General features: G+C 41.3%; 1 protein-coding gene across 4 annotated transcripts in view; it reads right to left on the bottom strand.

The window, feature by feature from the left end:
• LOC123767541 (E3 SUMO-protein ligase Su(var)2-10) overlaps positions 1-25,662 on the bottom strand; it is a 123,903-nt gene that overhangs the window by 72,170 nt on the left and 26,071 nt on the right. For 3 of the 4 annotated variants that reach the window (XM_045757236.2, XM_045757235.2, XM_045757232.2), the window contains 4 exons: positions 22,776-23,116; positions 16,122-16,243; positions 10,467-10,568; positions 6,860-6,967 (listed from right to left, as the gene is read on the bottom strand). In XM_045757236.2, the coding sequence (XP_045613192.2) occupies positions 6,860-6,967; positions 10,467-10,568; positions 16,122-16,243; positions 22,776-23,116 (673 nt within the window). The remainder of the gene's footprint in view (positions 1-6,859; positions 6,968-10,466; positions 10,569-16,121; positions 16,244-22,775; positions 23,117-25,662) is intronic. The other variant, XM_045757237.2, reaches the window with a different exon arrangement.

The following is a 25,662-nucleotide window of genomic DNA, read 5'->3' on the forward strand; positions in this document are numbered from 1 at the left end:
ATGAAATAGGATGAGAGTAGGGTAGGGGTAGGAAACACAATCTGGTCTTGTTCAAATCAGGAGATTTTGTGGGTCACAGAGGACTTGTAAAAGCTGCCACTCAAAAATAGTGCCCAGAAACAATATTCCTACCCACCCACTCACACATTTCCAACAGGATAACTGGCAAGACAATACTAGTTCCTAGCTGTCTATCTCCCCAACCTCCCTTCCTGCTCTCCCTCTCCCTGTCATCCTCACTCACCCAGACTCTTCCATCAAGCCCCGTTTCCTCCCCCCAACACCCTCGCATTTCTCACCAATGATACCCTCTCTTCTACCACTGATACTCTCCATCTCCCACCCCACACACACTCATCTGCATCCCAGACACCCTCCAATTCCCACCCGACACCTGGGAACCAAGGTTCCAGACGATTTGTGGATACTAAAGACCTCGACACAATGTGATGTAGACAGACAGGAAGAACATAGACAACAGTCTATAGCCAACAATATGTTGTCTACATAGAATATATACAATATAGACAACAAGAGCATCGTCCTCTCACACATGGGGTCTGCTGTTCGAGTCTCCTAGAGCCCAGGTGAATGACAAGACAACAATCATGTTCACTTTCATCATTGTCATAGCTTTATCCAAGATGGCACCATTTGAAGTGGTCAAGACAGTGAACCTGTGGCAAGGAGCATGCAAAGAAGAAATCAGATTCTCTTGAAAATCCACAGGAGCCGTGATAAGGGTTCGAACCTACATCCAGATGATCCCAGACACGTCTTAGTCAACTGCGCCACAACATTGTCAAAAGAATTGCAACCGGGAGTGCTACTGCCCTCACACGGATTCCGCAGCCTCTCCGTGACACAAACCAGGGTTTTACACAATTCCCCCCATGCACCCGGGCTCTGTCAACCAGATGTTCTACTGTCTTGGTAGACATAAAATTACCAACATTGTTGATAATTTTGTCAACTTCCTATTTGTGTGAAAAAACTTTTTCAGTCATGTCAGTAATAAATTCTAACAGAAAATCAAATTAATGTTAATACAGCACTTCATCATCTCAGCAACAATGCTTTAATTTTATGACATTAGATTTAATCAATAAAATACTACAGTATCTACATTAGTCTTAGCCGTTAGCCCGTCTGCGATATACCTCTCCCATTTTCACCAGACCACAGAGGTATAAAACCAGCTTTGAATGTAATGAACATCATATTCTGGGTGAGCCTCATCGGCTCCCTGAAGCAATCGGACTGATATTGGCTATATTAGTCTGGGGATTCAGTCATTTGGAGTTCTTATGCCTACTGGGAACCACAAGCCAGAACCTGGTTCACAGAGAGGCGAAGGGTGCAATGGTCTATGAAAACTTCACTCTTTGAGAGAGTATTCATGTCTGCCATCGACCAGGGTTAGGTATCCAGAAAGGTAGGCACCTCAAAACAGACCCCTACTAGTAGAAAATTGCAACCCAAGGCCGAACATTGCCCATGAACTCGCCCCCAATAAAAACAAGGTAACAAACAACTCCTCATCAACCCGACGTGCCATTCGTTTGCACCACCCCATCAAGTCGGCCGCTAGACTGCCAGTTCAGAGACTGATCAAACGGAAACAAAAATCACTGACCGGAGGTAGATAGCGTGCCAGGGAGCCTCTGGGGCTCACCCAGAAAATGGCGTTTCATTACATTCAGTGCTGGTTTTCTGTGCGGAGCCCTGTTGGCTCCTCTGGAACTAGATACTCAAAGCTAAGTAAAAGAGGGACTTACCTGGGAGGCGGCAGCACAGCGTGCCTCATGATAAAAACGAGACAACTGACTGCAACCGATGGCCCATGGCCACAAAAGACTGCCGAGGGCCCGGGACGTTCACAAAACAACGGGCGGCTAGGACGCTGTTCAACCTCCAAAACCCCCGTGCCAAAATGTCGGCCAAAGACGTGCTCCCAAAAAAGCAACAAGAGCAGCAAACTTCCAAACATCATGGGCACGAGGGTAGACTGCAGGCTACCTAGGTTTGATAACCCTGCGGATGACCTGAATGTCCTGAGGCCTGGAACAGGGAACGAGGGATACTGGATCAACCCAAAGTGCGTCCCCAGACACCGAATCCGAGGCGTGCAGGTAACAGTGTAAAGCCACAACAAGACACAAAAAATGATGCACCCCTGGCCTGATCAACCACGCATCAATAACCCACGAACCCCTCCAGAAGCCCGCCAGTCTCATTCTTTACCAGAAAAGAAGGAGACGGCTGCAAACGAACAAAACGTCCACCAGAACCGAAAGAGCAGAAACTCCTGCGCCGGAAGGAGAGCATGAAGCTCATCAACCCAATCTCCAGAGGCCAAAACCAACAAAAACAAGCCTTTTGAAAACATTCTTGAACCAAAGAGGCCCCAACAAACCAAGAAGAAGAAAGAAGAGAGAGTACCTGATTCAAAGACCAGCACAGCCCAGGTAGTGAATCAGCAGGCCAGAAGTGGATAAACGCATGAGAAAGCATTCGAAATGGAGCCAAGGTGACATCCACCCCAAACATAAGCTGCAGCGGCTCTGCCAGCGCAGCAAGATAATAGGCGACAGAATTCAGCGTAAGATGTTGGTCCTGAAAGAGCCAAGAAAGGAAAGACAAAACAACACAAACAGAAACAGAAGTCAACCTCCGGCAAAGCCAACTGAAGAAGACGGTGTTGACTGTTCACCAAAGAGCCAAGGACCAAAGGTACCCTTCCCCCTTAGTTCAGGCAATAAACGACCGGGGCGCAGTCCGAATGGAGCTGGATCGTAGAACCTCGAGCAAGCCAAATCTGCTGCAGCGAAAGCCACACCGCCACAAACTTTCACACATGCTTGTGAGCCCGATGGAGCGAATGAGCCCACTGCCTCTGGCCAGGCTTGGTGAGCACTGGTCACAAAGCTCCATCCGAGAGACGAGGCTTCAGGGTACACATTGAGCGAGAGTTCCGGAAGGCAGCCAAAGCACCGAACCCTGAAAAACCCGAAGAGGAATTCCCAGAGGCAGCAACCGATGCAAGGCCCACCAGGTGGATGAACCCAGCGATCGTGGGAAGCAGCGAAAGTGATAGTCCCGAAGGAACCAAACAGACGCCAAAGCCAAACCCTGATCCAGTGGGTAAACCAGCACGGCGAAGTTCAAACTCCCACACAAGCTGCTCGAGTAATCGTCCGAGTGACCAGAGACCCCCTCAGGAACAGCCGAAGACGGGACTGCAGACAGGAGTAACACCATAGGAGGAAGATACGTGGACTGCTGTCCGAGAATCCCAGATAAAGCACAGCCACCAAGATCAAACTTAGAACTGGAACCAAACGGGACTTCCGCCAGATTCACCAGGATGCCCAAACCCGGTGAGCTGGGAAATAACTAAGCCCCTGGCGAGCAGACAAGCGGATTGGCAGGGAGCCCAGCCCAACCAGTCGTCGAGGTAACCCAAAACCCGAACACCTAGCAGATGCAGATGGTCTACTACGACCCTGGTAAGACACGTGAATGCAAGGTGCCAGATTTAGCCCGAAGGGAAGGCAACAAAAGCGGTAAGCCTGCTGCCCCACCCTAAAACCTAACCAGTCTCTGAACCCCGGATGAATGGAGACATGCCAATACACGTCCCGTAGGTCCAGAGACTCCATCCAAGAACTTGGCTCCAAGAGAAGCTGGACCTAGGACAGTAGACCTAAACATCAGAGGTCCATGGTTATTCAACATCCTCCCAGCGAGCATAAGAAATATTGCCGGAACAACCGTGGACATCTTCGGGGAAACTAGATAGTTTCCTCCAAGGAGTGCCGGATCAACCGGGCTGCAGTGGGTATGTGGGCCTACGGGCCGCTGCAAGCAACAGCCTAGTGGACCAAACTCTCACAAGTCAAGCCTGGCCTCGGGCCGGGCTTGGGGAGTAGAAGAACTCCCAGAACCCCATCAACCAGATATCAACCCGGTAGTCATCCAAAAGGAGGGGCAAGGAATCCAGCGGTTTTGACGGGATAAATCCAGAATGAACCAAAGATCCGCACAGTCCCATTTTGGCACTGGAAACAAGCGAGAAACCCTCTTGAGGGACGAAGTCGTTTCAACAACGTCCAAACGCACCCACCCCAGGATGACCCAACCCTCCGAGAGGAGGAGCCGCCGCCCAGCACCACCACAAGCCGGAGGACACAACCCGTAACGCCCACGAATTGTGGGACCAAGAGCGGGCAAACAGCCCCAGCCTCTTCCCCAGCACCTCCCGTCAAAGGGCCGGCGCCCCTTCCGAGAACCCGACTTACGTGCAGAGCGACTACTGCACCGACCAGATGAAGACGGCTCAGGAGGCGGCACTGTCACAAAAGCTGGCACCAAGGGCCCACCTCGACCTGCAGAGACCTGAACCTTAGCATGATCCTTTCTAGGAAGTGCAGAGAACACCCACCCCAGATCACTAACAAATCAGAAAGAGGACAGCAACTAGCAGAACTAGTTGCTTCGCCTGCAAAAACTGAGAAACAACCAAATCCAAAAACAAGACCAGACAGATAGGAGACAAAAATTTAAGAGCCAGGGCTCCAGCCAAATCAATAGAGAGCTGAGAACAGATACATCACCACCTGGAGGATAGGCGTGACTACAGGTTCAGCCGCCGCCGTACACTCTAGCAGCCGAGCCCAACACCCCAGATGACGGCCCGGCATTCAGTACCTCCACAGCCTCCACAACCCAGTCCGAGGACAGCTTGAGAAGGGAAGAGCATGAAGATCTGCCGCAATTAGAGCAGCCTGAAAGGGAAGGGACCTCGGCATGCAACTGGAGTAAGCCAATCTCACAAAGAAGCACAGGGGCATAAAGACAATGCACTGGGGAGCTCAAAAGCGACCCCCTGGTAAACCTGCAATACCGAAGTAAGCTCCTGCCAATCCAGCGTGCGGGTACAACAGAACCCTTGCCACTCCCCAAGCGAAAAGAAAGGGCAGTCTGCAAGCTAGAACACCAGAGCCCCATAACGCACGTTATGGGGCGCGGGGAACGTTACAAGTGTTATTTATGGATTTAAAGAGCTGGCTAACAAATGCAATTATGGAGCCCAGTTTGACTACAGGATGAGGGATTAACTGTTCATAACAGCACATGAACAATATTTCCTCAATCTGGTTGCTGAAAATTTAGATTTATATCATGAATAGTTTTTAATCTGGCAAGAGCTTGTGTGTGGGGAAGCCAGACAATCACTAGATTATGGTCGTACAGTGGTGAACATCATATGAAAAATTGTACCTACAAACACAGTAGTATAAATTGCATATTTAAGGATTTTGTGCGCAACTATTGTAACAAGAAAGGGCACACATAAAATATGTAGAAATTACATGAAAACAAATTAGTAATATTATGGAGACAGACAAACAAGAGACCTGGGGGCGAGAGAAAATGAGAGCAAATCATCATGTGAGAGAAAATTTATAAGTAGCCAAGGCAGTAGAGGAAGGCAAGATGAAGCAGCTGGAGTGATGAAGGTTGACTTTATTCTATAATGTTTTTCAGTAAAGCCAGAAGAGCTGAATTTTGAAATGAAATGGAAGCTTTCATTTCAAAAGTCCCTTTGAAAGCCTCATTTAGGTCCAGATAGAAAAGACTTTATGCTTGTGACTTGACTTGGCTGGTAGCCTTGAGCACATCCCCAGAGATATTAGTAACTTCACACCTCAGTCAGGCCTCTCCTTGCTACACTAAAACTGCTCTTTACTCCACGGCAGAATACATGTGTATTCATACAGCTAAACTTCTGGTTCTTGTAGAATCTCTCAACAATGACCTATAATGGCCACTGTGGCCTATGCATGTAGCCAATAGTCCTGGCTACATGCATAGTAGTTTGAAGACCTTGCAAGTGAGTGCATACCTGGCAACGAATCCACTCCATTTGTGCATAACACTTGCATATTTCAAGTCAATGTGAATTCTACAACTCTCCCAATAATAAATACGAGCCACCCATATGGGCATCAGATTCAAGAAACTGCAGAAGATATATTAATCTTCTGCAGTTTCTTGAATCTGATGTTTCAATATTAATAGGCCCATATATGAATGATTTTGGATGGATATAAATAGTAGTTACCTAATATGAGCCAATAGGACTTCTGCAGTGCCTTTATTATGATGTTCAAATGATGATTGGTTAACCTGGTATACTTCAATACAACCATTGATAGTTGTGAAAACGATATAAACATAATCAGTATACATATCGCGTAGTTATTATAGTATTTTATACCATTATGATTACCACATTGGTATAGTACAGAATCATGAATGAATAGGAGTTTTTCTCAAGGTAAACATTGTTCAAGGTAAACTTCACAGCATCCATATACAGCTAACATATCCATCATAGGTATACAAACCAGGCAAAAATAATTAAAATCCACACATGATAATAGTTGCATTACACCATGAGTCAATGTATGATGATACCCACACTTTAAGGGATAAATACAATAAGGGTTTCCTAAAAGATTGCACAAATTATTTTGTTATTATAGATAGCACTATATAGCAGCCATGCATTTTTCAAACTTAAGTATTTTAAGTTTCAGGTCAATATCTTGAGGCAGTTGAAATACTGAACAAACTTTTTGGAAGAAGATAAAACAAATATGATGAAACCATAAGGTATCCTTATCAAAGATACTTATTTATAAAACAATTAAAATACTGAATAATAATTATATTAACTACATATATTTTTAGCTCGCAATTAAAACTAAGCTGCATCATAACCTTATATAACAAATCCCAAAACCACACAAGTACTTTGTATAGCTATTAATTCCAACAATATCTGGCTTACCTGTATTCTATTTGTTACAGTGGGGGATATACGACAGAGTGCTGTTACATTGACCGGTCGAGATGGTCGCTTTGGTTCAACTCCGGGCTTGTTGGTGGGGATGGGTGTCTTGTGAAGAGTAATTAAAATTAAATTAATTTATGGCATGACACATCTTACTAACCTTATTTGTAACATGAATAGGTTAGATAAAAATATAAAATAGTGTAATCAAATGCATGGGTGTTCAATTGTTCATTTAACCAAATGAATGAACAGATTACAGATTCATCTCCAGCTTTAGGTAGGAAGACGTTCCCAAACATCAAAACAGATCTACAGGCACCACAAACAAATACATACTGAATTGTAAAAATAAATCTGTAAATGATACAGTAAGCAAAACTCATCTATTATAAATGAAAACTTGTGATATCATGGCAAAAAAAACAGCATTGAATGTAATGAAACATCATTTTCTGAGCGATCCCCGGAGGCTCCCTGAAGCTATTTTTGGTGATATAGTGCTGTACCATTTAAGGTCATCAGTTGTAGAGTTGGTGTTGCCTATGGGGAACCATGAACCAGACCCTGGTCCATTAAGAGAGGGACAAGAAGCAATCACCCATGAACACTTTATATTTACAAAAAATTATATATATTATATTATATTATATTATATTATATTATATTATATTGTATTATATTATATATACTGTATATATATAGTATATTTTGGTAGCAGTCTTTCTTCTAAACATATGTTGTTGAATATGACCGAAAAGGTAAGATTAATGATTTTTACATATTTCTTCACTGTCGAGGGTAATTGAAAAATTAACTCCAAAGTTCATTTTCACATTTTATTTATGGTCTGACGCCTAGAGCACTTCACAAGAGACTTTTTACATTTCAAAGACAAATTTTTACTTCGTTTCATGCTTATATTCGTTTTTGGGTGAGGTGACAGAACACAAATCAATGGGTGCATTGCGTATTTTCTCTTCTTGTTTCTGTATTGGTTCGGGGTCTTGAAGTGGGTAGCATGTAATCATGTGTTAATTGGCTGTTGATTGCTGTTGTTAACTTTTTGATGTGTAGGGCCTAGCCGATGTCGAGTCTCCTGCTGTCGCAGTATCTATCGATAATTTCTGCGTTGCTTGTTAAGATTTCTCTGGTGATGGTCTGGTTGTGCAAGGAGATTATATGTTCCTTGATGGAGCCGTGTTGTTTGTGCATTGTTAATCACCTAGAAAGAGATGTTGTTGTCTTGCCTATATACTGTACTGAGATCTTTGGGGCAGACAGTCCCCAAGTGGGCATGTGAAGGCATAAACGACGTTGGTTTCTTTCAAGGTGTTCTGTTTGGTGTGTGGAGAGTTCTTCATGAGTAGGTTGGCCGTTTTCTTGTTTTTGTATTAAATTGTCAATTACAGTATATCTTCTGATTTTTGTCTATGGGGATAACATTCCAATTAATAATATCTTTCAGGACACTTTCCTCCGTTTTATGAGCCGTCGAATAGAAGTTCTTGTAAAACAGTCTAATAGGGTGTACAAGTGTTGTGTTAGTTAACTCTTCAGAGGTTGCATGACGTTTTACCTTTCTTTTATTGACGTCTTCAACATAACTGTTAGAGAAGCCATTCTTGACTAGGACCTGTCTTACCCTGTAGAGTTCTTCATCGACCTGCTTCCAACCAGAGTGATGAGTGAGAGCCCGGTCGATGTAAGCGTTGACAACAACTCTTGTACCTGTCTGGGCAGTCACTATTGACATTAAGGCACATTCCTATGTTAATTTCCTTAGTGTAGACTGCAGTGTGGAAGCCACCATTCCTTTCTGTGACTGTTACATCTAGAAAGGGCAGCTTCCCATCACTCTCCATCTCGTAAGTGAAACTTAACATCGAATTTTGCTTGAATTTTGCAAACAGGACACCTAGGGGAGAACCTATGGCGACCCCATCTATTAGGCTCACATGTGCCTATTGGGACTCAAGAAGAGTGCCTCTTTAGTGCAGGCTTCGAGTAACTTCCTCAGTATGCTCTCTGGTATGTCTAGAGGGGTGCAAGCCGGATCACGATACACTCTGTCCATCATCATCCTGATTGTTTCGTCAACAGGCACGCTGGTGAAAGGCGACTCCACATCCAGAGAGGCCTTTATCTCTGTGGCCAGTGCTCCCCGCAGTAAGTCAACAAATTCCGTTGGAGACTTCAGACTAAAAGCACAACGCACATAAGGAGTCAGCAGGCACTTGAGTCACTTACCCAGTCTGTATGTGGGTGTGGGTATCTGGCTGATTGGCCGAAGTGGGTTTCCATGCTTGTGGGTCTTGACATTCCCATATGCATAACCAGGTTTGTATTCCCTGATAACCTTCGGCAGGTGGAGTCCGGATTTCTTGGTGTTCACCTTTTCAATCAATCTGTTTACCTTCGTTTTCAATTTAGCTGCAGAGTCCCTCATTACACTTTGGAATTTAGTTTGGTCGGAGAGGATGAGGTCCAGTTTTGCCAGATATTCGTCTATTTTAAGAATAACGTAAAACGTATATATACCTTATATGCAACGTATATATATATATATACGTTATATATAATGATTCAATTGGGGATGGAATGCCAACCTGCATAAAATGATTGACCATTGATCTACCATCCAGTAGAAGGGAGGGAGGGAATCCGGGAGCCATTGGGGATTATCCAAAAAGAGCTATTTCATTACATTCAATGCCGGTTTTCTGGGGGGGGGGATGAAGATGCATTATAACAATACCGGATAGTTTTTTTTTTCCCCTTGCAGTGTTATCATAAACTGGGGCACAGCCCAAGAGTTAAAATAAATGTACACAAACATAGATGGGATTACAGACGCAGAAACCAATTGCAGGAGAATGGTTGTCACTCAGCTTTATCACACCTATGGCTGCAGATGAATATGTAACACTGTACATTGTGAAATATAATTTGCCTTATACCAGATTGGAGCACCCTCTTGTTGGGTATCCCTGGATAGGTATTTTTATTTGCAATTCAGATGGTGAATGAGTAAAGTCATATGACGTTTGGTTATACAAGATGATAAAGAGACTACACATCTCATTGTAACAATGTCAGTGAATTGTCACCATCTTGTGTGCTACAAACTGTGGTGGCAGTGACAAGGAGGCTTGCAGTCAGGTCAGCAGGTGACCTCACTTCCAACTGTAGAGCTAGCTACACTCAGGATACTCTCGATGATGTCAGAGGGACCTATGGTTGAGCCAATCATGTCATAGGTTAAGGTAGTAACTGTATTCTGATTGGTGGTCTATGTAAAGGTCTTGCGGTAATGAATTACAAGGTGTGGGCCATCTACCCATGCCAGCATTCATGCTTGGTGTGGACACACCTGTGTTGAGACGTGAAGCTCTGTCTGCTCTACAGATGGTCATGTGGCTGGTAGTCCCAAAGCATAGAATTCAACCGAGCTTGGCTTGTCTGAAGCACTTCTCATTCCTCTACCAGTTTGTGCAGCTCCACCAACTTTCTTGACCTACTTAACCATGCATTCCTTCTATAAATCCCAAATCAAGGTTCTCAATACATGTATTTTTTTTTAATACAAAGGTAACATACTTACAGGTAATGGACACATCTTTTCGTTTATTTTAACTGCAATATTTGGTGGAAAGTTATCTTCTTGTTCACATGTTGTCTCAAGTAAGCAAAACCTCATTTGAACCTAGAAAAAAAAAAAAAAAATTTATATACAATAATTTAATAATTTATATTTCAGACATTAGCAAGTTCAGTAGATGAATTAATAATTGTACATGTAATCCATAAGTAGAAATTTCACTATTGACTTTTTAATAATTATTATGACAAAATAAAAAGCATTAAATATTGCAGTGCTTGATTAGATTCTATTTCTTCTTTTAAAACATGTTGTAAAAGTTTTTAAAGACTTCTTAAAGACTTTAAATTCTGTTAAACTTCTAATATTAATTAGAAGTTTTAATCATACACAGGCAATTAAGAAAGGTATTAGAGGCATTACTCAGCAATGAACAGGGTGGTGTAAAGATACCAGGTGAAATAATACAGTGTAAACAGTGGGAGGAATATTGAGCTCATGAGTGTAATGTGTAGGGGCTGGTGTAACATGCATAGCTATGCAGGCGATGAGTCACAATAACGTGGCTGAAGTATGTTGACCAGACCACACACTAGAAGTTGAAGGGACGACGACGTTTCGGTCCGTCCTGGACCGAAACGATGAAGAAAAATGAGATTGGATAACAAGAACCTTTCAAACAAGAGATACCATACCAATGGATGATACTCTTCAAGACACTAGCAATCTCAAGGGTGGAATATTGTTGTACAATAACAGCCCCATTCAGAACTGGAGAAATTGCTGATCTGGAGAATCTGCAATGATCCTTTACTGCTATAATCCACTCAATAAAACTTCTAAATTATTGGGATCGATTAAAATCTTTAACTCTATTTTCTCTACAGTGCAGGCAAGAGATACATAATAATCTATACTTGGAAAATATTATGAGGCGCTGGTTTCAAATCTGCACATGGAAATAACATCATGAAACCAGGAGGCATGGCAGGATGTGCAAATAAGTTCCATTGAAAAACAGAGATGCAATAGGCATGCTGAGAGAGAACTCTAATCAACATCAAGGGCCCAAGACTTTTCAGTACAGTTCCCGCAACACATAAGGGGCGTAACTGGCCGACCTCACATAGTCTTCAAAACAGAACTCACAAACACATCCAACAGATACCTGATCAACCAGGCTGTAATTTGTATATCAGGCTGCATGCAGCCACATTCAAGAGTCTGGTTGATCAGACCACCAACTAAAAGGCCTGGTAGAGACCAGGCCACAGGGATGTTGAACCTAGGAACTGTTACAAGGTAACCATAAGGCATGGTGATAGCTGTGATTATGGTAATAGTTGATTATGTAGACCTATGTGGTTATGGAGATAGTTGTGATTATGGTGATAGATGTGGTTATGGTGACAGCTGTGATTATGGTGGTGATAATTTTGGCAATAAGTAGTGAAATAATCAGAAACAAAACACTTTCCCTGCATGATACAATAAACAAGGGAAATAAAACTTTAATAAAGATGAAGCAACTGTGATATTAACCCTTACAATGTGCATGTAAATCGGGGACTATCGCACCATTTCTGACCCTACTGCGCAAATCAATGTGACGATGATTTAAAATACCCTCATAAGATTTAAAAGTCCCAGTCATACACAGGGGCTCACATTTGCTTCTTCAGGCATCCAGTAAACATATGCCATCTTGGAAAAGATCGTGGGCACCTCTCCTGGGTATGAAGGCCTTAGTATTGAGAGGGTGACCAGGGGTAATGCTTGCTGCAGCAGCTCACAGCACTGCCATGCAGCTTGTGCCTACAGCATAGCTTAATAATAATTAAATAAATAACTGAAATTATTTTGTGATGGTGTCATAGAAGATCATGATTGTGATACAGACTTTGTACACAGTTCAGATATCAATGAACACAATGCTGGCTATGATGTTCTGAGTGTAAGGCAGATATCCACAGCACACTGCCACAGTTTCATGCATCGATGCATCATAAAGCAGGGCCTCATGTTCCTTTAGAAAATAAACTTGAGGAAAATTATTAATATTCATAATTTAGTGACCAAGATTCTGATAAGAGTATTGTTGTGGCTAGAGTTAGCAATGTGCACAGTACATTGGGAGTCATTTTGCCAAGTCATGTAGAGTTATAAGATGGTAGTGTGTGGCACTATGCTGTTCATGGATTTCATTACCACACCCACCAGAACTACTTCGTAGTTTGTAATGCGGCATAAAAATGTAGACACAGTAGTTAACACTTTGATGCTCTGGGCGCGCGAGCACTTCACTACCCCGGGTGGGTTTGGGTATTCTGCGGGAGGGCACGATAATTCTGAAAAGTGTATACTCTTTTCAACTTTGTTACCTCAATTCTCGTCCTAGGTTTTTCAATTTGGTATCATTGTGTTTGCAATAGAATTCTCTACAGGACTAAAGGCATATAAAGCCCAAAAACTTCGCGTACCATCCGCAACAAACAGAGAAAGTGAGAGAAAGTTACCTGGGAGCACGCAAGAGCGATAAAATGTTTACGCTCTTTTCAGTTTTGTCACCTTAATTCTCATCCTAGGTCTTTCATTTTGATATCAAAGAAATTCTCAACAGGAGTATATGCATATAATGTCAAAAATAGCAGCCCGCTCCACCCGCCGACGTGATGAAAGCAGGCCGCGGTTACCAGAGAGTGCTGCGCCACCACAAGGTGCCTCTCATTACATTAGAGAATGCGGTAATTCTGAAAAGTGTATACTCTTTTTAACTTTGTCATCTCAATTCTCGTCCTAGGTTTTTCATTTTGGTACCATTGTGTTCGCAATAGAATTCCCTACAGGAGTATATGCAAATATAAAGTCCAAAAGCACGGCGTACCACCCACAACAGAGAAAGTGACGGAGCATTACCCCCATGAGCGCTAATAAAGAGCAATAAAATGGGTATACTCTTTTCAACTTTGTTACCTCAATTCTGGTTCTAGGTCTTTTATTTTGGTATCAATGTATTCGCAATGAAATTCCCTACAGGAGCATATGTATATAATGTCCAAAACCGCAGTGCGCCCCTCCCGAAGCCGCCGCCAATTACTGCCGAGGACTCAATGCTGAGTTCTTATCGGACTTCCCTCTATTTAATGGAGGACTCAATGCTGAGTTGTCGCCGAGCAAAAGTGTTAAATAAATATAAACAAAGTGTATATACAATGTAATAACTGCAAAGACAGTATGATTTATTGTTCTGAGAACATAATATTGTGCACATATTAATAACATATATATATGAGGATTCCAATGTTTCACACATTTTATTATACAAATTTCTCAAAAGACACACTATTGAGTAATATTACTGAAAAAAGGGGAAATAGAAATCAGACACTGAAATAAATATCTAAAAATAACTTTGTGGCACCTTCTGCCCCACTCTGGGGTCAAAACAACCCGCATCATACATCCTACAATCACACATCTGTTGCCTGCGGCCCAGAGGTCACAAAGGCAGGAGGCCTCAGGTGGTGTGAGTCTATATTTAGATACAAAGACCTCTCATGTGGACATATCATGCCACAACTAACTGCTTGGTCAACAGAATATGAGGTCATATGAATATGGTCAATCAACATTTATGACATCACTCCACATTCTTAACTAAGAATTTAGTCATATCACAAATCATACTTAATCATCCTTCCTTAAATAATCATTATATTAATGCTAATAATCTATCTCAACATAATCATCTATACCTGGAGCACACCTGGTGTGTTTCTGGAGTTCTACTCTCCAAGCCCGGCCTGACCCCAAGCCGGCCTGAGGCCAGGCTCGATATGCCTGTCTAGACGTATACATAGTTATTTTAAATAAGAGCTGGTTATCCCCAAGAGTGTAGGGCTGCAACACGAGCTAAGCGCCCGAGCACTCCTCATTATTTTGTTTACATTCAAGCTGTGTGAACGTGTGACGGTGTTCAGGTACTTTTACACACCAAATATTGCACAAAAAACAATATAATCTCAGTGATAGTGCCTTGAGACAGGAAAGGTGTTAAATAACATCTGATATAGAAAATATCATAAATATCTTTATCCATATATGAGAAGCAAGCAGCTCACACATGCACGTGTTCAGCTGCCCACTATCACGTGAAGATCTTAATCACAGCATATGCTACTGCATGTTATCTATAATCCATCAAAGGTGAAATCTAAATCAATAAAATACTGAGTCTTTCATGCCAAGGGTGATCATTTGTCTGGTAACGGTTCAGACAAGGCTCTGGTCTCAGACTGAATTGGATTAGTATTTAGAGCTCAATTAGTGTTAATTTAGTTAGCCAATTATATTACACAGTAGCCTTAATCATTCCTTTTACAGCTAATGGTCGTTAAGAAGTGGGAAAAGCCCCAAAATAAAAAGCAAGAACCTACAATAATAATTATCTTAATCCATTATCAGTAATAAATAATCTATCAATATAATTTTTAATCTAATCTTGAATAAGTTCAACAATAATCATCAATATTAATTATTAATCACTAGCATATATTTGCCTAAATATAATCTATTAATCAGATTTTAAATCTTGCTTAACTGATATAACTTAATACTGTTATATTTTATTAATAAAACCCCATAATTATTTACAATAAAAGCTAGGCTAGATTATGTACAATGAACCAGTAATTTAACATTGTTAGTACTGTTTTTAACCCTTATCCTTAAAGCCTTTTGTACTTAGGACAACTGATGTGAGTGAATCTCAACAGGTACATGCAGTTTTCTTCAATCAATAACCCTGTGTTAGAGGAAATAGCATCCTTTAAGAGAACCAAGTTACCTAACACTACGATCACATTATCCAAGTACAGGAGGCAGTCTACTCTTCAGACTACAGATAAGAGGCTTTCAATTTTATTTTGTATTTTATCCTGTTCTGTAGTTGATTTTTATAGTAGAGTTTAGTTCCTCTAGATTACCTCTAGATTAGATTATTTAGTTCCTCTAGATTCTCCACACACCCCGTGGCAATTGCTCCATGAATGCTAATGAATCGTGATATCACCACAGCCAAAGTCACATTTTGTTTTATTTTTACCGTGGTAGGGGAATGCATTTTAACAATATCGGAAAGAAAAATTTTAATTTATTTTTCTTACACACCTTGTAAGGGTTTTAAGAAAATGGGGTTGTCACCTATAAACAGGGTCACAGTGCAAGGGTTAAATATCTTACAAAGCTTTTGAACATTTTTGAATTACCATTAACTAAAGTAAGTTGACAATTGGCAATAGCCACTGGCATGTGGAAAAATTCATATAATGAAAAAAAAAATTATATTGATCTCACTACCTAGTACACTGTACAGAGCATTTATGTAAGTGCCCATAAGTGGAAAAAATTGATAGTTTTCTATAATTTGAGTTTTTCTAGATGGTTAACTGTTTCATTGACCAATTGCAAATACATCACTGTACTATACATATAAAATGATTTTTCAGATTCACAGATTCTAACATTTAGAATGCACTAATCCAATTAGAAATCATTATCTATTATAACAAAAAATATATAAATATCAACTTGAGGAAATTTATAAACTTAAGAAAAAGAAATATTGATAATAAAAATAGAGCAAAATTATCTTCTCACCTGAACAGAGTAGTCTTGCTTGCCTGGCCGTAAATCTCTTGAGTTTGCAATTTTGTTGGCTTGATGTGGCGTGAGAGAAAATGCGAATGTGGACTCCTGATAGCGTCCTGAACCTTGTGGGGCTAAGAATAGAAAAATACATGAACAATATACCACATGCAAAGCCAGAAAAACTTATACTATTATACATCTTCAGAAAATCTACTAAAGTTTTGTTAAATGCAGTACAGTACTGTAATTATAAATACTGAATAAATAATGTTTTTCCAGATAAATATTTAAATAGTATTATGTGCTTCATATTTACATACGAAGCCATTAAAAAGCTTATGAGTGTACAGTATTACACAGTTCAGCTGTTTATAAGATGATTATATATCCTGTAGTGATTGTATGATAATGTATAAGGGGGTACAATCTAGTTTTGGGAGTCAGAGTGTATGTCTGGCCCAATTCTTGCAAAAGGTCTGACCGCAGGGATTAGAGTTCCATCTGTTTCACAGATGTGGAACGAGGATGCCTCATCAATTTTAGATGGCCCAGGAAAATACGTCTATGAACTGCACTTGCATAGGAAAGTTATGAGACCTCCTTGTATGTTATGTAAAATGGGATAGTAAAGTGCTTTTATTAATTTAGGTGGGGCTCCACCATTTTGCTAATAAGCTCAGTTAGAAAAAGTGACTTGACTTGGAGAGCTGGCAATGCCAACCTTAGGTCAGGTTGCTAGTGAACTCCCCCCCCCCCCCCACCACCAAGTCTACACCAAGGGTTTACTTAGTTATATTGAGAGTATTGTATATATCTGAGACTTGTACCAAGCCATTCACTAAGAAAGGAACTATGTAGTAGTTCCTTCTAAAATGACAAGGATTCTGGGACAAGTACAGATGATTCATTTAGAATATGGGAACTAGTTTCTGGTAGACGCATGACACGGTCTCAGCTCGGTGGCAGTCTCCGCAGTGGTAAATTGCTATCTACCATCTTGTTTGTTAATTTATTTATATTAGAGAAATTCATGTTATTATTCAATAATGTATTTAATAATAGATCTAGTTCAATTACCTATGTAATTACCATCATTTTGAATAGGAATCCAGTCACCTAAAGTGACAAGTGCATATGATGTAGCCTTGATAATTAGTCTTATTAATGATGTATGGCAATCAGCCAAGGGTCAGCCTCACAGTTTGTGAGGGCAGTTTTAGTCAGTGTGGTTTTGGCGATAAGCGAGGAAGGGTGGACACTCCTCCAGGGAAGCCAGGACATCGTGCATGGGAGGTTGTAGATGTTTAAGGTATAGTCACTTTTTGAAGTTCAGTGCAGTAATTCTTAAATTCATAACCATTGCCTAAGATAGGGATATTTCAGTGTTAGGGAGTGCTCTGTTCCTATTTTGTGTAATAAATAATTATTGAAGTGATTTCTATTGTTTTGTCAATATTCCCTAATTTTATTTATATTTCTTTATTCTTGAATTCACAATCCTGTGTATTTTGTGCTCTAAGTCTGTGTGTTCCTGTAAGCAGCCTGATCGATTCAATATATTCTCCCTGGTAAATTAGTTAAACCACACGCTAAAGTAACTTCACCCCGCCTTTTGATAATTGGGGATCCACATTTGGGATTTATTTTGCAATTGACTGGTCCTTTCCCGCAGTCAATTAGCGTAACTACAGAAAATCTCAGGATAGGTGGTGGCAGCATATAAAGTCTCTTTAGTGAGTTTGCTTATAGCTGAAAGGTACAGTGTCCTTGTTTTGTGGTGCCTGGGTGATCAACCACCAAGGTTATAAGGCCTCACCGGACTAGAGGTTACGATAAGAAAACGATGAACAACAGAACCGTTAAATAACGGCCAGCATTAACCAGGAATTGAAGGTTGAGGCTGGTACCCGTTACAAGTACTGTACATGAAAAGTTACTTTCTAAGCAGGACACTGTTGCTCCCATTAGGTCCCATGGATAGCATCATGTTCAACCAGGGTTGATCAACATTCTGTACCAAGGCAGCAGAGATCTTTTCAAATATCCATGTTGGTCATGCTGGTGATAGGGAAACACTGGAGAATACTCAATTCACCTTGAAATACCCTCTATAATGGGTACAGTACTTAAAAAAAAAAAAAAAAACTCAAAGCCATTCAAAGTACCACTTGACATTACAGGGATCGCCAAACAGCACTCTCGCTAACAGGGATTCTTGTAAGTGTATGCACAAAAGTCAGCTACCAAAACACACGAACTCTGACACACTTTAATTATTTAAAAAAAAATAATTACATGACAGAGCATCATTGAGATAATGCTTTTAAAGTGGCAAATTTCTGCCACCAAAGGACATGATAAATGAGAGGTTGGAAAACCAAACCTAAACAAAGATAGAATACAAGAAAGTACTCATTTCTGGCCAAAAATGATGGGTTAGGATAAATATTTACAAAAGTATTTCTATAATTATATGTATTACACATTACAGTACACAGATATTGTAGGACAATGCCTAGATTCAGCAGGTCCACCAGCTGCCCAATAAAAATTATGGTACTATAAAGGAAAACATTTTGTATTTTTATCACAATCCTTTTTAGTTATCAAATTTTAATTAACTGTTCACACACTGTAGTGTAATAAGAATAAGAACTACGAAACTCAGCAATGAACATAATGAAACACCTTTTTCTGATAGAGCTCCAGTGGCTCCCTGTAACTATCTCGCTGAAATTGCTCCAATATACCAGTCACTAACAGTTGCAAAAGTTCATTTGCTCTACCAGGGACCAGAGCCAAAATTTGACCCCTTGACATGAGGTACAGGGAGCAAGTGGCATTCTGCACACAGCAACTAACCAACAAACACACAAGGGGGGGGGGGAGGGAGATAGGAAGCCACTGGGGCTCTACCAGAAAGAGGCATTTTATTACATTCAATGCTGGGTTACTGAGGGCTTGGTGGCTCCCACTTGCAAAATAAGCAAAGAGAAAAAATTAGAGGAACTACCAGTTGAGGAGCCAACCTGTCCTCTTAAAAAGAACGTCGCTTTTGGCCGTTTGCCCGAATGACCGAATATGGACGTAATTTGAAAATGAAAAAAAAATTAATATCAATTTGGGATTTTTTTTTTCAACAACAGTAAGTTAAGGGTCCTCTGATAGGTTAGGTGGGCAGGAAATTCTCATAAAGTTTCAAAATGGTATGAAAAACGTTAATGGAAAGAATCCTTTTCTAAGCTGGCCGAGTAAGCCGGACGACTCAAACAGAAAACGGAACAGTGCGTCACTTTTGTGAGTCGATTTCATTTCAAATTACGTCCAAATTTGGCCATAGCTCGCATACGAGCGAAAAGTGACGTCATTTTTAAGAGGACAGGTTGGAGGAGCAGAGGCAGCAGGCACTAAGTCAAAGTACAGACCAACAGCTAGGAAATACGACCCAGGGCAACAAAGGACTGAAGAGGTCCAGGAACACTGAATAAAATGCATGGCTGTCCATGACCCTGTTAGTCTGCCAAAAACCAATGCTGAGTATCCACCCAAGACATATTAGAGAACACCACTGTGAGTACAGTATATTTGTTAACATCATGGATCCAAGGATACTCTGCAGGATGGCTAGCCATGGTGACACTGCGAACAACCTCAAAAAGATGAGTCTTAGAACAGGAGACCAAGGAGTGGATCAGTCCACTGAAGTTGAGGCGGTGACACGCAGGTAGTGAGAAATTGCCACCTGCCCAGACTACAAATAATGCACCTCTGCCCAAACTAACCAAGCATCAATAATCAAATTACCCCTCCAGAAACCTGCCAACTCTTTCTTTGCCAGAAAACGAGGAAATACAGTAGTTGCAAATGAAGAAAATGCCAACCAGGACGTTTTCTTCAGAACCGAGCAGAACTGCCTCCGAAGAAGAGCATGAAGTTCACCAGCCCATCAACCCAAGGAAGCATGAGCGAGCCAGAGCTGAAAAAAAGCTTGAGACAACCCGAGGACCAGAGCCGCAGAAAAATCAATGTTAAAAGCTAACGGTAGCAGCTCCTCAAGTGCCACACGATAACAGCATTGGGCATGAGATGCCATTCACAATACATGTAACCATGAAAGAAGATAATGCCACATGACCGAAATTGAAGAAATTCAGCCGAGAGAACGAGAAAGGTTAGATAAGCTCCAAGCTACTTTTTTTTACGAGTTATTTTGGCATTTTAGTGGTTTTTGAGTCTTGGGCTAGCCTTACGACACTAGAAAAAAGAAGGGAAAGGGGGAACATGATAGGAACATATAAAATACCCAGGGGGGATTGACAGAGTGGACATAGATGAAATGTTCACACGGAATAGTAACAGAACGAGGGGACATGGATGGAAGCTGGAAACTTAGACGAGTTTAACAGTGATAAATTTCAGGTACTCAGGTACGGCAAAAATGAGGAACTGAAACATAATACAGGGTACAAAATACAAACAAATCTTCCCATAGTAGAAAAATCGCATGTCAAGGATTTGGGAATAATGATGTCCGACAATCTAACGTTTAGGGAGCATAACCAAGCAAATATTGCATCAGCCAGAAAAATGATGGGATGGATTACGAGAACTTTCAAATCCAGGGATCCCATCACAATGGTTGTACTCTTCATGTCACTTGTGTTGTCCCGTCTCGAGTACTGCTCAGTACTCACTCACCCCTTCAGAGCAGGAGAGATTGCTGAAATAGAGGGAATACAGAGAACATATACGGCATGCATAGACGAGATAAAACACCTAAATTATTGGGATCATCTCAAAGCTCTCCAAATGTACTCTCTAGAAAGGAGACGAGAGAGATACCAAATAATATACACATGGAAAATACTGGAGGGCCAGGTCCCAAATCTACATAGTAAAATAACAACGTACTGGAGTGAACGATATGGAAGAAAATGCAAGATTGACCAGTGAAGAGCAGAGGTGCCATAGGCACAATCAGAGAATACTGTATAAACATCAGAGGTCCGCGGTTGTTCAACGTCCTCCCAACGACTATAAGAAATATTGTCGGAAAACCGTCGACATCTTCAAGAGAAAACTAGACTGTTTTCGAAGAGAAGTTCTGCATCAGCCGGGCTGTGGTGGGTATGTGGGCCTGTGGGCCGTTCCAAGCAACAGCCTGGTGGATCAAACTCTCACAAGTCGAGCTTGGCCTCGGGCCGGGCTTGGGAGTAGAAGAACTCCCAGAACCCCATCAAGCAAGTATCAAGATGGTGTCAAACAATCATAGAGATGTTAGGAAGTTTTCTTTTAGCATGAGAGTAGTGGAAAAATAGAATGCACTTAAGGAACAGGTTGTAGAAGCAAATACTATTCATAATTTTAAAACTAGGTATGATAGGGAAATAGGACCGGAGTCATTGCTGTAAATAACTGATGCTCGAAAGGCGGAATCCAAGAGTCAATGCTCGATCCTGCAGACACAAATAGGTGAGTACACACACACTCACTCTCACTCACAGAGAATGAGCAACTAGGGAGAACATAGCACCACCAAGAAAGTATCTAGGGCCTACCATGGTGCACTGATTAAGTCGTGCGAACCTCATTGGCCTCCACGAGCAAAAACACTTCCAACCCAAGGAAAGACACACAATTAGAAACCACTGGTTCACCAGAACGGGCAAAGGCAACCCCAAGCAAGGAAACCCTCTAAAAGTAGTGTCCCAAGCAAGGAAACCCTCTAAAGGCAGTGTACTAAACACCCCCAGGCAAGAAAACCCAGACTGTGCAAGGGCAGCATTCAAGGATCGCACAGGAAAGAGAACCCCGAGTTCAACAAATTCACAAGAACCGTGACGAGGGTTCATTCACGTTCTCATCACGGCCCTTGTGGATTTGTTCATTTGATGCATCCCGCTATTGTGATTTCTGTCTAAACTCTGAATTCATGCGGCTCCAAACACTCTTGAATTTCTGGCTCACACTACACAACCGTGCATAAGAACAGCCACAAAAGCAAACTACAGTACTTGAAAACTGAGAAACCAGAGTCAGAGCAACACAACAGTGGCGAGGAACCATCAGAATATAACTAACAAGTGATGTGGGCCGTCTGCCTCCCTCCTCCCTCCAGGCAGTGTTGGGGGGGGGAAGCAAACTAGTTCACACTAGTTTCATTAAGTTTTGGTGGTTTGTTTTAATTGTTGGAGGAAGTCTTTTGGCAAGTTTGAGGCTGAGGACTTCGTTTTAACCATGCAATAGTCTGTTTTATTTCACCTAACTTTCTGGGTACCTTCCCTGGTGGTGGCAATTATGATTAATAGGCAATTATAATTAATAGTGTTAATAGGCCACTGCTCCCTGCACCTCTCTGAGGGGGCCAGGTTCTGTCTCATGGTCCCCAGTAGGCCAATAGAATTCCGTAGTATGGCACTAGATCTGTGATAACAGCTTCTGGGAGCCTCAAGGGGGTCCCCCACAGAAAATGATAAATAAGGGTTCTCTAAACTCTCATAATTAGAAGGTAGGCCTGTACATAAAATCCAATATCCTGTTTTCTAGATATATTAAATTGGGCTGTATCATGAATCTACACTATCAAAGTATGTTCAGTCAATGAAACCTTAACATATTCATATTATTTACACCAGTGAAATGAATTATAAATACTTTACTCACCCAGTGATGATGGTTTCAGGAGTTCCCCGAGGATATCATAGAATGGCAGCTTTTTTAATTTGACGTCTGGATTGATTGGATATGAGGAATTGTGACTATTACTAGTCAGTGTTGAATAGCCCACAGCTGTAGATATACTTGTAGGAGCCACTTGTGATGAGCTGGAGGAATATCTTGAACTGCTGTGTGTCGAGGTTACCCCACCAATGCTTCCCACATTTTGTGCCTGAGCATAACCTGCTATTGTGTTGAGGCCCATTGGAACTTTCTGGGCTGGATGGATTCCTGTTGGTCCACTGGCTGCTGCTTGTGACCTGTCACCAAACGACATCATCTCTAGTCTAAATAAAGAAAAACACAGGAGACTACACATTAGCTTGTGTTATTTTTCCAATCTCAAAGAAGTTAAAAAAAATAATTGACAATCTCCAAGCAGGAAAGGGGGATCCACCTACTATACTTGTATAAAAGAAAAGTTATAAAATTTAGAGCTACAAGCTAAGGACAAGACTTTCCCACAAACAAAAGAGACCAGCTACTAATCAACAGGTACACTAAGCAGTTCTCTCTCACAACCAGCTTCGCAGCCATCGACTGTATTATATTACAGCTATCAGATATACATTTTAGGCTGACAAATATGAAGTTATTAGTATTCTCTAAATATTACAAGATGCTAACAAGCCAAACAGTTTCATGCTTCAAATATTAATAAGTTAACCTGGAAATAATGCACATACATTCATATACGAAGACAATTTACAATTTCCAAGATTAAGCATACTAAAAATAATGAGTTCTAAGAGTGAAGTGCCTTATCTGAACACATGCCGTATGTCCTGTGATTCAGTCTCTGAAAAGCTTTTACATGATCTCTTTCCAGTGCTGCAAAGAAAACAGGAAAATATGGCCATTGAGCCATGGAATATTTTGCAACGAGGGTTTGGTGTGCAATATTTCCCAGACCAATAAGTTTTTGTTTCCACACATCTCTTGAAGTGTTGCAAAACATCAAAGTATAAAAATCCCAGATTGAGCATCTAGTACTGGTACTGTATGACACATTCCTGGTGCACTAGACACTTGTCATGAAATGTGGTATTAACCACAAGAATAGCTACATTTTCTAATGACAATAAATCTTGAAACTTCAGGCCAACATTTATCTTACATTATTATAATATACTTTGTAAACCATAGTATTAACATAAAAAATAAACTTGAAACTGCAGATATCACCACATGTAATTACCCAAGTGGTAATTACATGTGGCGAGATCTGCTGTGTATGTTTATGTTTGCTTATCACCTATTTGTGATAAGTAAGTAATTATCAAAAAGAAGGTACCAAACCGGGAAGGCTATGTAGCACCATCAAATGTGCGGAATAATCAGAGGGCGCTAAACATCACCAAGGATGCCAATACAAATACAGAAACGCATCAGGTGAACGTTATCAAAAGTATCCGATTCACCAAGAATTCTATTAAGGGACAAGTGACCGCGAGGGGCGGTCCGAAAGCAAGACACTCGCTTGTCCTGGAAGTCAGGACATTCAACAAGGATATGCACGACGGTAAGAGGGACAACGCAATTTGGACAATAAGGAGCTGAGCGGCGCTCTATTAAGTGACCGTAAGTTAAGCGAGTATGGCCAAGACACAACCGCGCTAAAGCCGTTTCCCACCGCTGGTTACGGTGGCAGGAGGAAGGCCACGAGGACACACAACGCTCAAGAGTACGCAGATTGTTACCAACACCAGAAGACCAACAACCCTGCCAACGGGCAAGGATGGAGGAATGAATAACAGGATAAAAGTCGGAAAAAGGAATACCTTTACAGGAAATGGGCCAAGAGTGGATAGCCTCTCTGGTGACAGCATCTGCATGCTCATTTAAAGAAACACCAATATGGCTGGGAACTCAGCAAAACTCCCCGGATTTAAATTTACTAGAGATAAGAAACAGCCAATGTTGAATCTCGACGACAACGGGATGGACAGGATTAAAGTACCCGAGAGCCATGAGGGCATTACGAGAGTCAACGACAATCACAAAGGAGGATTGACAACGAGAAGGCAGGAGACGGAGAGCATAGAGAATAGCATAAAGCTCCGCTGTGAAGATGCTAGTCACCAAAGGAAGGCGACACATATAAGTGCGGTCCTTCAAATCATAATAGCAGATTTTTCTGTTACTGTCCACCAACAAAACAGTAAAAATCGTTGGCAACAGAACAATTTGTTCCGTTTTACTGTTTCTGTAGCATTTACTCAATTGCCTGTTTTTAATGTTACAGGACTTAGTTGAAATTCCATGATCTGAAAATGTTTTCCTAGGCATTAGACAGAGGTCTTTATCACAGCCCTAGACTGATTTTTACAGCATCAACCACTACCACTTCGCACAGCCAGTCAATTAAGATGATCATTGTGTCTGTATAATTGTGATTACAGGTATGTTATTGTGAGTGATAAGGTTAAATTTATGTTTATAGTACTGTAATGATATTTGTGGTTATATTTGTTTATTGTAATTGTTCGAGTTGCAGTGGTAGTTGTTTGTGGTTGTGTATTGTCAAGGGTTCTACACTGCCTGCAATGAACATCTTGGCTTTACTGAGTCATACAGTATAAGGTCCCAGCAACAAGCTTATCATGGCCCTTTTATTTTATCAATTTGAAAAACCAGCGTTGAATGCATTGAAATGCCATTTTCTGGGTGAAACCCGGTAGCTTCCCGGAGCTTACTAGGCTGATATGCTAATGTCATCAGTCATGTGTATCAGTCATGTGTATGGAGGTCAGTGGGCCTACCGGGGACCATGAGCCAGAACCTGGCCCCCTCAGAAGAGGTAAGGGGAGCAATGGCCTATAGAAACCCCCTT

The sequence above is a fragment of the Procambarus clarkii genome, chromosome 67 (assembly GCF_040958095.1).
Source record: "Procambarus clarkii isolate CNS0578487 chromosome 67, FALCON_Pclarkii_2.0, whole genome shotgun sequence".
Classification (NCBI taxonomy): Eukaryota; Metazoa; Arthropoda; class Malacostraca; order Decapoda; family Cambaridae; genus Procambarus; species Procambarus clarkii.